Below are 11,515 nucleotides of genomic sequence, written 5' to 3' on the forward strand. Positions count from 1 at the left end.
TTTACTTCTTTTTCTTTATTTAGTTTGTAAATATATGAATATTTTGGTAAAATTAATTCGTATTATAGCTTTCTTTTTCTCAACATTGAATTCTTATTATTAATTGATGATTTCTTTTGTTATATTTGTTGTAACATTAAATGCAGATTCAACAAAAATTCAATGTAAATGTAGTTGTACTCATTTTATTTATTTGGCTCAATCCTTAATAAAAATTGTTTCTTTTTTTCATTAAGTATTATTAGTTTTTTTCTGACAAAAAAAAAGAAGTATTTTAAAGTGTATTTAAGTAAACTAAAAGTTTAGAATTTAAATGATTTCATTTGTATCTTTTAATTTATTTGCTAAGCTAGGAAACCATTTTTAGATAAATTACGGTTCAGTATGAGTGGGTTAATCCGGTTAAGTGATCAATTAAACCAACTGTGTTGTTTGTAGTGTAAGAATGTGTAATTACTAATTACTGTAGGTTTAATTTTTTTTTAAGCCAATCAAGGATGAGGTCCAAAAAAAAAAAAAAAGTAGTCTCAAGCCTTTTTCTATTGAGACGACGCCGTTTGGCTTATAAAGAAACGATGACGTGTTTAGGAAAAATGTAAAATTTATTTATTTTCGCCACAATCATTTAGACCCAAAAAAAAAAAAAAAAAAATCAAAATCAATCAAAGGAGCTTCCTTTTTTTGTTTTTTTTCGCTCTCGTCTCCGTTTACCCCTTTTGGTATTTTGTTTTTGTCTCCCTAAACCTTGTTCGCTCTTTGTACAATCAAATCCTCTTTTATCTTTTCATTGTTTCCCGTGAATTAGCTTTGAAAAGGTTCTTCATCGTTCTTGATTGGATTGCTGTGAACAATAAGGTACCCATTTTAACCTCAATTTCAGTTTTTTTTTTGTTTTTTTTGGTTTCCCGTGTGGAAGTGAGAAATATTTGTATGTATGATATAGGAACTGGGCGATAGATGTTGAATTGGTGGGTTTTTTTTTTTTTTTTAGTTGGAAGTAGTTAGTATTGGGGATTTGGAATTGTTCTGTCTTATTTGTTATTTTGCTTTAAAGGTTGGGACTTTGGACTTAAGAGAGCGTGAAAGAAGGAGACTCTTTTTTTTTTTGCAATTCGATCTGATTGATGCCATGTAGTTCAGGTTCTGTGTTTCCCTCGCTGATGTGAAGCTATAATCGTAATTTTGTTACTGGATTTGGTTAGGGTTTTAAGGTGTTTTGATTGTTTTAAGTTGTTGTTACTCGAGATTAGATTAGTTTCTTCTACTCTTGTTTTGAAAGAAAGTTCCCTTTGTACTTTCAGTGCTGGTGTATTCTCTGTTAAAAATGCTTAAAAGATCACTTCAAGAATCTTTAGAGCTTGTTGTGTCAGAACCCAAAAATATTTATTGAAGTAGGGAATGTATTGTGACTAATCGAGTTACCGTTAATGAGCTTCCTTTTTGCTTTAAGTAGTTTCTTTGTATTGCAAACTCAATTTTAATGTGATAAATTTTATGGACTATTCTGAGTTTCTTCAACCTTTCCTGTCTTCGACAATCTGGCTTGAGGAAAATTCGAGTCTTAATTAATATATTATGTTTCTTTGAATGTTATCGGTAACAAAGTGACGAATAAAGACCATGAATGGACATCGTGGAAACAATGGTCGAATGCACATTGGCGTAGCACATGATCCAATGCATGTGCAGTATGAACACCAGGGCTTGCACCATATCGATCATGGAAACGGTTTGATGGATGACCATACTGATGGTGGGATGGATGAAGGAGTGGAGACAGACATTCCTACTCACCCTGGAAACGCAGCTGATAACCGCGGTGAAGTTGTAGACCGTGGTATTGAAAATGGAGATCAATTGACGTTGTCCTTCCAGGGACAAGTTTATGTTTTCGACCGTGTCTCGCCTGAGAAGGTGCACTTTATTTTTTTTTAGTAATTTTTGGTTCTTTGATGGTTTTAGTTATGGATATATATGGTCAAGGTATCCAGCTGGATGGTTTTTCTGTTTCCCGCTTATTGAAGTGTTGCTTAATATTTTTAATGCAGGTTCAAGCTGTGCTTCTATTACTTGGTGGACGTGAAGTACCACCACAGACACTCCCGCCATCCTATGGATCACCTCATCAGAACAATAGGGTACTGGTAATAATAGATTTAATACCATATATGGGAATTTAGTTTATTTATCGACTTTTTGGCTGACTAATAAATGAACCAGGGTCTATCTGGTACTCCTCAAAGGCTTAGTGTCCCGCAGCGGTTAGCTTCTTTGATCAGATTTAGGGAGAAACGGAAAGAGAGAAATTTTGATAAGACAGTTCGCTACGCAGTCAGGAAAGATGTAGCCTCGAGGTACATTTTTGTCAACTACTAGGATTTGTGTCTGTAAGCTTTTGAGATACCTCTTGTTTGTACTTAAGGTTTTGTCTGTCTCATGCAGAATGCAGCGTAAGAAAGGTCAGTTCACATCGGCTAAGTCAAGCAATGATGATTCTCCATCCACTGGATCAGATTGGGGGTCAAGCCAAAGCTGGGCCGTAGAAGGGAGTGAGACTCAGAAGCCAGAGATTTTGTAAGTTGAAAATGCTTTAAATTACTCATACCAGTTATATTAACCTTTAGCCAACTCGTTATAAAACCTCAATCAACTCTAAATTCTAGAACATGGAAATAATTTATTTGGTAACCAGTTTAGGACGTTCACTTCCATAAATTATGTCTATATACTTCAGTTCTGGAACGTATACTTGTCATCATGGCATCACTAGTTGTTAAAGGATAACAATAATTGAGCTGACTATGTTGTTGCAAGTCATTGTAGATGAGCTTGGTCTACTTAAGTTGTCAAAGCTTATCTCTGTTCTCATGTTTTTTAATTGTGAACATGTTAAGATGTCGGCACTGTGGAACAAGTGAGAAGTCAACTCCAATGATGCGACGTGGACCTGCAGGGCCAAGAACACTTTGTAATGCATGTGGACTAATGTGGGCAAACAAGGTTAGCTAATGATTTCTTTATCAGATAGATCACTTTTTGAGTCATTGATCTAGCCTATCTATCCGACTATAAATCTAACCATAACATTTCCTTTGACAATATAATATCAGGGGACTCTTAGAGACTTATCCAAAGTCCCTCCTCCTGAAACGCCCCAGAATCTGCCTGTGAATGAGGTGAATTAGCGACCTCAGTTTTCCATAGAGATGGAGATTGATTTGCTCTGACCAGGACATGACATACATTTATTTATGTTTCTCAATCACTTAGTTGCAGGATCCAAATCTCGAGGCTGATCAAGTGATCGGAGTAGCTGGTGACCTGAGCAACTCACAGTGAAAACTGAGAAACCATTGCAAGTAAGAAAAGATCTCAACAGAAACATTTGTTTTTCATTTCCTTTATGATGGAATCGAATCTGAGTTAGGTTTAGGGTTTCTATGGGTTCATAATCTCTGTTGTAATCTCAGTCGTTGAGGACACATTTTCATCATTATTTAGAACCTCACCACTCATCATTAAAGATAAAAATCACTATGCTCAGCCACTCTCACCTGTGTGTTTTGATTAGTTTTCAGACGGAAAACTTGTACTTTGATTCTAATTAGTTCAATGCTATTTAAATAACAAGCGTACTTAGTAGATAAATGGAATCTTAAATATATATAAAAATCGAAACAATGATTGGTTATGTCGTGCAACACAAGTGACCTTATTGTCGTACACACGTTCAGCAGGTTAATACGAACTTTCTCAGCAACTTCACTATCCCCTCTCTCTCTCTCTCTCTCTCTGTCACATTGTTTTATTCTTTTCAAATTCTTTTTCCATTATCTTCCTTGGAGTATATTAAGGAATGGAGCTAATTGGGGAGTATACCATTTTTTACATGATACGAGGTGAACAATAGTCAATAGATTATCAAAATATTACAATAAATATATAAGAACTAATTTTACTAATTTATGTCATTTTCCCGTAAAATTTAAAAATTGATTTATTTTTTTTGCTTGTAATAGTTTCCAATGAATTGGGCAAGAACTAACAATCAAAAATATAGTTAGATCTGATTGTCTGAGAACAAGGAATAATCTTTGTTTTTTTTTAATAATTTTTTATATAAAAAATAGAGATTGATTAGAGATATGATGCCACCATGTTAAATTTAATGGTAAAGAGATGCAACCATGTTCTTCTTTCCCGGGAAAATCTCTTTCTTCCTTCATTGTGCTCTCTCTCTCTCTCTCTTTCCCATAAAAAAAAAACAAACTTTCCACAAATTTTGCCAAACCAAACCAAAAATAGTAATGAACTCATTCCATTGAAACTCTCTCTCTTTCTTCTTAGTTTTGTTTTTGTTTTTTTGGGTTATTTTGTTAGGAAAGCTCAAAATTAGTTTCTCTTTCTTTTTTTTTTCTCTGTGATTGACACAGAGGTAAGAGAAAGAAGAGAGTGGCTCTGTTTCTGTTTTTTTTTTTTTTTTTTTTTTTTTTTTTTTTNTTTTCTTTCTTTTTATTTTTTGTTGCCTTTCTCTTCTTCTCTCTTACGAGTTAGGCAAACCTTTCTCTCTCCGTCACACCATTTCATAACGACCAAATCCATAAAACAGGAAGGAGGTCGTTTCTATTTTTTTTCTTCTTTCTCTCTTTGCGTTATATTTTTTTCTCTTTTTCTTCCTTATTTTTGAAAAGAAGGAAGAAGCCTGAGACGTGATCAGACCTACAAGGAAGGAAGGAAGAATGAGCACTTCGTCCAGCAATGGATTGCTTCTGACGTCAATGTCAGGTCGTCACGACGATATGGAAGCTGGTTCGGCTAAAACTGAAGAACATCATTCTGATCATGAACAGCTCGAACATGATCCTAATGATCCTTTTGACATTGATAACACCAAGAACGCTTCCGTCGAATCTCTCCGTCGTTGGAGGGTATACATATCTTTCTTTCTTTCTTCTTTGATTTGCCTTGATTTGATATTTTGTGATCATCATCAATTGTGCAGCAAGCGGCTCTTGTGTTGAACGCATCACGTCGATTTCGATACACTCTGGATCTTAATAAAGAAGAACATTATGATAATCGAAGGAGGATGATCAGGGCACATGCTCAAGTCATTAGGGTATTAAATATTTATAATTCTTCTTATCATATACAATCTTGTTTGTTTGTTATCTTGATCTCACGTCTGTTATTACTTTTATGAATCAGGCAGCATTGCTTTTTAAATTGGCTGGGGAACAACAACTTGGTATGATGATCTCACATAATTCAATCATATCTCTGTTTTTGGTTTCCTATGATTATTAATCTTTACTTTGTTATTTTGGGATCAATCAGCGTTTGGCTCATCAACACCAGCTGCTTCAACTGGTAACTTTGACATTGATCTCGAAAAGCTTGTGTCAATGACCAGGAACCAGAACATGACCAATTTGCAGCAACATGGAGGGGTATGATTCAAGACTCTCTCATCATCTTTGTCTTATAGACTGGAAGATTTGATGATACTCACATTATTAGATATATATGATCTTTCAGGTCAAAGGTGTTGCAGAGAAGTTGAAGTCAAATCTGGAGCAAGGAATCAATGAGGATGAGAAAGAGGTGATAGATAGGAAGAATGCATTTGGATCTAACACCTATCCAAAGAAGAAGGGCAAAAACTTTTTTGTAAGCAAATCCTTTTTATAACTTCATCGACGGTGTTTATTTATCAGTCTGTGGATATAACTCATACGTTTTTGACTCTGTGTTTTCCCAAAAAGATGTTCCTCTGGGAAGCATGGCAAGATTTAACTCTCATCATCTTGATCATAGCGGCTATAACATCACTGGCATTGGGAATCAAGACAGAGGTATGCTTTCCTTTTGTAAAGTTCTTTGCTTTTTCAAAATCAGGAATGCACTAATTTTATCTACTTCTTTCTTTTGGTTATAACTTCCATGATCAGGGTTTGAAAGAAGGTTGGCTTGATGGTGGAAGCATTGCCTTTGCAGTTTTGCTTGTCATTGTTGTTACAGGTATATCTATACATGCTTCTTTCGTCTACTACCTACAATTTGTATTCATGTTCTATGACAATTCTTGAAAACATTCCCAATCTTGCTCATTTAAGATGGAATCGTTCTTTACACTTTATCTTTTGATTCTTTCAGCTGTTAGTGACTATCGCCAATCTCTTCAGTTTCAAAACCTCAACGATGAAAAAAGAAATATACAACTGGAGGTGCTTGCTTTAAGATCTTAGTTTGTTTTGGAAATCATATTCTTTTGAGCTGATAATTAAATAAACGAAAACTCTTACAGGTCATGAGAGGAGGGAGAACAGTGAAGATTTCAATCTATGACGTTGTTGTCGGAGATGTTATACCTCTTAGAATAGGTGACCAGGTATGTATACTTTGTCTTTTATATTCCATCCGTGGTTTCAGAATTAAATAACTATTTGGCCTTATTGTATTGTTGTATTCATATAGGTCCCTGCGGATGGAGTGCTGATTAGTGGTCATTCTCTTGCTATTGATGAATCTAGCATGACCGGTGAAAGCAAGATTGTGAGTTCATTATGGTTCTGCCTGTGCAATTCTATGCTTTATATTCTCTTTTTACTTGCTAATACAGACCATTGTTGCAGGTTCACAAGGATCAAAAGTCCCCTTTTCTAATGTCTGGTTGTAAAGTAGCTGATGGAGTCGGTAACATGCTGGTAAATCTTTAAGGCTTTTGTCCTTTTTCTTTTTTACTTCTGTTTTCACATATTTGTTCACTCTTCCTGGTAGTTAATTCTTTGTAAGTCTTTGAACAGGTTACTGGTGTTGGAATCAACACTGAGTGGGGACTGTTGATGGCAAGTATCTCAGAGGATACTGGTGAAGAAACCCCCTTGCAGGTATATATCATCTTGATTGATCACTTGTTTATTGGGTTTGTGGTGACTACAATGTCCTGAAGGAGCCTAACAGTTCGTTTTGGTAATCTTGTACAGGTGCGGTTAAATGGTCTTGCAACCTTCATCGGCATAGTGGGGCTCTCAGTGGCTCTTGTTGTCCTGGTGGCTCTTCTTGTGAGGTAATCTTCATTTACCTTTGTCAACTAATCTCTTGGCTTACAACTTCATGCCATGTTGTGGGCTATAATAGTGAGTTTATTTTTACAGATATTTTACGGGAACTACCCAAGATACTAATGGAGCGACTCAGTTTATCAAAGGGACGACAAGTATCAGTGACATTGTAGATGATTGTGTAAAGATATTTACAATCGCTGTAAGTATTAATCCCACGAAGTTTAGATTATGTTATTAGTTAGACATATGAATTAACTCTGGCTCTTGTTTAGGTTACTATTGTGGTTGTGGCTGTGCCTGAGGGACTTCCCTTAGCAGTTACCCTCACGTAAGTCTTACTTGATATCATCCCACTCAGAAAATAACTAGCTACATTGTGTTGATGTACTTTTTCTTGACTCCAAATTTGCAGTTTGGCTTACTCAATGCGAAAGATGATGGCAGACAAAGCTTTGGTAAGAATCTAGACATGTGTTTCTCAGCTTTAATTCTTTCTTCTTGGTTATTTTCTAACAACGTTTTCAATTTCTAAACAGGTTAGGAGGCTTTCAGCTTGTGAAACCATGGGATCAGCAACAACAATCTGCAGTGACAAAACTGGAACTTTAACTTTGAATCAGGTCAGTGTCTCAGTAAAACTCAGTATCAGCGTTATGGGGAGCTTCTTCATTGACATGAAAATCATCATACCCTTCTAGATAGCTAACTTTACTCCTTGAAACATTTCAGATGACTGTGGTTGAGACTTATGCTGGAGGATCAAAGATGGATGTAGCAGACAACCCCTCTGGACTCCATCCTAAACTTGTTGACTTAATAAGTGAAGGAGTGGCACAGAACACTACAGGAAACATTTTTCATCCCAAGGTGGTTTCTCTACTCTAATATTGTTGAATCTTCTTATGGATTGAAACAAGGAAAATGCTGAGTTCCTTGCTCTATGTAGGATGGTGGAGAGGTGGAGATTTCTGGATCTCCCACAGAGAAGGCTATCTTGTCTTGGGCGTATAAGGTATCACATGTTCGTTTACCTGGTCCATCTTTGGAATATTTTTCCTCTGTATGGGCAAATATACTTAAAAGAAGCTATTGGTGCAGTTGGGGATGAAGTTTGAGACCATCAGGTCGGAGTCTGCTATCATCCATGCTTTCCCTTTCAATTCAGAGAAAAAGCGTGGAGGTGTTGCTGTGCTTCGAGTAATTTCATTGATCCTTTCTCCAACTTTCAAAATACAGAACTTTTATTTTTACTGTGGAGGCATTGCAGTATGCTGCTGGTTCAGTTCACCGCTATGTTCTGCTGAGATTTCAGTAACTAAACACTAAATGACTGCAGGGTGATTCTGAAGTTTTCATTCACTGGAAGGGAGCAGCAGAGATAGTTTTGGCTTGCTGTACACAATACATGGACTCAAATGGTACTCTTCAGTCCATTGATAGCCAGAAGGTGAGGTTACTAAAAGAATTTGAAATTACAAACTTTTTGAATTAAAAACGGTGTTAAAAATTTGACTTGGACACTCTCTGCAGTTAGCGTAGGAAGACCAAGTTTGTGACTACACTATGCTTTTCATCTCAAATTTCAAAAAAAATCGTGTCTGGAAACTTGTTTTGCAGGAATTTTTCAGGGTTGCTATCGACAGCATGGCGAAAAATAGCTTGCGTTGTGTTGCTATTGCATGCAGAACACAAGAGCTGAACAAAGTTCCCAAGGAACAAGAGGACTTGGATAAATGGGATTTACCAGAAGATGAATTGATTTTGCTTGCTATCGTTGGAATAAAGGTTTGTTTTCTGAAAGCCTTTCTTTGGTAACTATTGGTTTGATTTATGAGTTGACTATGTGATGCTTTCAATTTTGATCAATGCAATATAGGATCCTTGTCGTCCTGGTGTCAGAGAAGCAGTGAGAATCTGCACCAGTGCTGGTGTTAAGGTACGAATGGTGACTGGTGACAATCTTCAAACAGCAAAAGCAATTGCTTTGGAGTGTGGTATACTTTCTTCAGATACAGACGCCGTTGAGCCTACTATCATCGAAGGAAAAGTGTTCCGTGAACTATCTGAAAAAGAGAGAGAACAAGTAGCCAAGAAAATAACGGTATGACAATAAAAAATTCAATGATCATATGACCTTACTGCTTCTCTTTCAAACACTAACATAGGGTGTAAAAATGCAGGTTATGGGTAGGTCCTCGCCTAATGACAAGCTTTTACTTGTTCAAGCGTTACGGAAGAATGGAGATGTTGTTGCTGTCACTGGTGATGGTACTAATGATGCTCCTGCACTCCATGAGGTTAGTAACCCTCTATCGTTCTCATAAGATAAAAAAGTTCTTCAACAGTTGATATTGTGTTTTATTATTTCCAAATATGACTCTTGTTTTGTTGCTTTGGAGTATAGGCAGATATAGGTCTCTCTATGGGTATATCAGGAACAGAAGTTGCGAAAGAGAGTTCTGACATCATTATTTTGGATGACAATTTTGCTTCAGTTGTAAAGGTTAGTCTACTATATTGTATAAAACTATCATCTTTGAGTGTATACTACTTCCACAGCTATTCCTTTATATGCCTTTAGAATCACACAACTCTGTTTACTCTTTCAGGTTGTTCGCTGGGGTCGTTCTGTGTATGCAAATATTCAGAAATTCATACAGTTCCAGCTTACTGTGAATGTTGCAGCACTGATAATCAATGTTGTAGCAGCAATGTCTTCTGGTGATGTTCCTCTAAAAGCTGTCCAGGTAAACTAATCTTCCCCTCTCTCTCGAGGATGAACCTTTATGCTTTTTAAATGGTTGAACTTTTTAAGTCACGGTAAATTATGGAGGATAAAAGACAGAGAATGGTGTTTTTTGATGCAGCTACTTTGGGTTAACCTTATTATGGATACTCTTGGAGCACTTGCACTCGCTACAGAGCCACCAACTGATCACCTTATGCATAGGACCCCTGTTGGAAGAAGGTATAAACATCATGTCCATGATTAGTGAAACAAAATTAGGTAAATGTGGTTTCATTCTTATGGTTCGTGATGGTTTGTTTTTTTGGATTTGCAGGGAACCTCTTATTACAAACATCATGTGGAGGAACTTGCTTGTTCAGGTGACTTTCTCTTGATTGATATTTTCATCAAATACTTTTTCTAGCTTGCAAATATCTGATATTGAAACCTGGGGATGTCGCAGTCATTCTATCAAGTGGCCGTTCTCCTAGTTCTCAACTTTGCAGGCTTAGGCATTCTTGGCTTGAACCACGACAACCATGCACATGCTTTGGAAGTAAAGAACACTATGATATTCAATGCCTTTGTCATGTGTCAAGTAAGCAAATCATCTCTTCTTTCATATCTAGTCTTAAAACATTTGTAGTTGTTTTTAATCTTGCAAGTCTTCCAGATATTCAACGAGTTCAATGCAAGGAAACCTGATGAAATGAATGTTTTCCGAGGAGTATCTAAGAACCCTCTCTTCATCGCAATTGTTGGAGTCACTTTTATACTTCAGGTATGACAATCACACAAAGCCACCTTGAATTGTTTCCTCTCTTTTGAGACTTTGATAGTAAAAATGCTTCTGGTAAAAAAATGCAGATACTCATCGTTACTTTCCTCGGAAAGTTTGCCCACACGGTTAGACTCAGCTGGCAGTTATGGCTTGCTTCTATTGTCATTGGATTGGTCAGGTTGGTCCAATTTCTCCAAACTTGTTCTCAGTGTTTATGAAACATAGCTTCCTGTTTTAACAGAACTCTGAATGAACAATTTGTTTACTTCCTTATGCAGCTGGCCACTTGCAATTGTTGGGAAATTGATTCCTGTGCCCAAGACTCCGTTGAGCGTCTACTTCAAGAAACCGTTCCGTAAATACAAAGCTTCAAGGAGTGCGTAAAACAACAAAAACTAGATTCACCTTCCTCGATACTGGAACTACAGAAGCAATAACAGATATATAACCTGTGACAATGGCCTAAACCTCTAACCTTTCTTTCTTTTTTTAAATGGTAAAAATATTTTCAAATGTATACTGCAATGATTCAATTCTTTTGTCCCTTTTCCTATTTCTTCTTTTTGTATGATGTAAAAGTGCAACTGTGAATTGAATTGGATTTGTGGTTGTACTAACGAGAGAGTTTGGCTTAGTCTTTGGTTTGGTTTCAAAAGTGTTGTATTTACATGGAGGATTCTCTGTGTGATTACCACTAGATTTGAGGAAAAATGAACATGGTTTTCGAGAAAAGCAAGATCACATCCTTGTCTTAGTTCACATGTTTCTTCTTCCTTCACTAGAAACCCTCAACACTAAATCAATCTTACAAACAATTTATGTGTTTCGCACTATAGAGCAAAATTTATAGAATGCAAAAAAAACCCAACTTATATTGAAGCAAACTTACAAATAAAAACAAGAGAATAATGAAATTGCTTACACTTGATGAAAACTGAG

General features: G+C 36.3%; 2 protein-coding genes across 7 annotated transcripts in view; both read left to right on the forward strand.

Annotated features, from left to right (window-relative positions):
* LOC104786190 (GATA transcription factor 24-like) lies at positions 652–4,758 on the forward strand. 5 transcript variants are annotated; one of them, XM_019227261.1, is made up of 9 exons: positions 652–855; positions 1,606–1,914; positions 2,049–2,144; positions 2,221–2,354; positions 2,443–2,574; positions 2,895–3,000; positions 3,111–3,176; positions 3,271–3,359; positions 4,692–4,758. In XM_019227261.1, exons 2-8 carry the CDS (start codon positions 1,621–1,623, stop codon positions 3,337–3,339), a joined length of 897 nt encoding a protein of 298 aa, XP_019082806.1. In that variant the 5' UTR covers positions 652–855; positions 1,606–1,620; the 3' UTR covers positions 3,340–3,359; positions 4,692–4,758. The 5 variants fall into 5 exon arrangements, with proteins under 5 accessions (XP_019082806.1, XP_019082810.1, XP_019082804.1 ...); XM_019227265.1 differs by having other exon boundaries at positions 4,695–4,713; XM_019227259.1 differs by lacking the exon at positions 4,692–4,758 and having other exon boundaries at positions 3,271–3,627.
* The window catches only part of LOC104786173 (calcium-transporting ATPase 9, plasma membrane-type-like), a 7,754-nt gene continuing 954 nt past the window's right edge, over positions 4,716–11,515 (forward strand). The window contains exons 1-32 of one of the 2 annotated variants that reach the window (XM_010511533.2): positions 4,716–4,928; positions 5,003–5,119; positions 5,209–5,248; positions 5,338–5,450; positions 5,539–5,670; positions 5,766–5,855; positions 5,952–6,021; positions 6,157–6,227; positions 6,308–6,391; positions 6,478–6,555; positions 6,636–6,707; positions 6,807–6,890; positions 6,987–7,069; positions 7,158–7,266; positions 7,340–7,395; positions 7,480–7,522; positions 7,604–7,687; positions 7,797–7,934; positions 8,014–8,079; positions 8,166–8,264; positions 8,404–8,514; positions 8,685–8,852; positions 8,944–9,168; positions 9,248–9,364; positions 9,472–9,570; positions 9,677–9,814; positions 9,935–10,035; positions 10,130–10,175; positions 10,259–10,393; positions 10,469–10,576; positions 10,663–10,754; positions 10,855–10,975. In XM_010511533.2, the coding sequence (XP_010509835.1) occupies positions 4,740–4,928; positions 5,003–5,119; positions 5,209–5,248; positions 5,338–5,450; positions 5,539–5,670; positions 5,766–5,855; positions 5,952–6,021; positions 6,157–6,227; positions 6,308–6,391; positions 6,478–6,555; positions 6,636–6,707; positions 6,807–6,890; positions 6,987–7,069; positions 7,158–7,266; positions 7,340–7,395; positions 7,480–7,522; positions 7,604–7,687; positions 7,797–7,934; positions 8,014–8,079; positions 8,166–8,264; positions 8,404–8,514; positions 8,685–8,852; positions 8,944–9,168; positions 9,248–9,364; positions 9,472–9,570; positions 9,677–9,814; positions 9,935–10,035; positions 10,130–10,175; positions 10,259–10,393; positions 10,469–10,576; positions 10,663–10,754; positions 10,855–10,960 (3,264 nt within the window). In that variant the 5' untranslated portion in view covers positions 4,716–4,739 and the 3' untranslated portion in view covers positions 10,961–10,975. Of the gene's footprint in view, positions 4,929–5,002; positions 5,120–5,208; positions 5,249–5,337; positions 5,451–5,538; positions 5,671–5,765; positions 5,856–5,951; positions 6,022–6,156; positions 6,228–6,307; positions 6,392–6,477; positions 6,556–6,635; positions 6,708–6,806; positions 6,891–6,986; positions 7,070–7,157; positions 7,267–7,339; positions 7,396–7,479; positions 7,523–7,603; positions 7,688–7,796; positions 7,935–8,013; positions 8,080–8,165; positions 8,265–8,403; positions 8,515–8,684; positions 8,853–8,943; positions 9,169–9,247; positions 9,365–9,471; positions 9,571–9,676; positions 9,815–9,934; positions 10,036–10,129; positions 10,176–10,258; positions 10,394–10,468; positions 10,577–10,662; positions 10,755–10,854; positions 11,440–11,515 lie in introns of those variants that run through there. The other variant, XM_010511525.2, reaches the window with a different exon arrangement.

The sequence above is a fragment of the Camelina sativa genome, chromosome 1, assembly GCF_000633955.1.
Source record: "Camelina sativa cultivar DH55 chromosome 1, Cs, whole genome shotgun sequence".
Taxonomy (NCBI): domain Eukaryota; kingdom Viridiplantae; phylum Streptophyta; class Magnoliopsida; order Brassicales; family Brassicaceae; genus Camelina; species Camelina sativa.

What these genes read in the sequence shown, in the direction of transcription:
- LOC104786190 (XM_019227261.1), top strand. Translation starts at nt 1,621, where the DNA reads ATGAATGGACATCGTGGAAACAATGGTCGAATGCACATTGGCGTAGCA. An exon ending in AGGAAAGATGTAGCCTCGAG is followed by an intron (nt 2,355 to 2,442) that starts GTACATTTTTGT and finishes TGTCTCATGCAG; the next exon opens with AATGCAGCGTAAGAAAGGTC. An exon ending in AGAATCTGCCTGTGAATGAG is followed by an intron (nt 3,177 to 3,270) that starts GTGAATTAGCGA and finishes TCAATCACTTAG; the next exon opens with TTGCAGGATCCAAATCTCGA.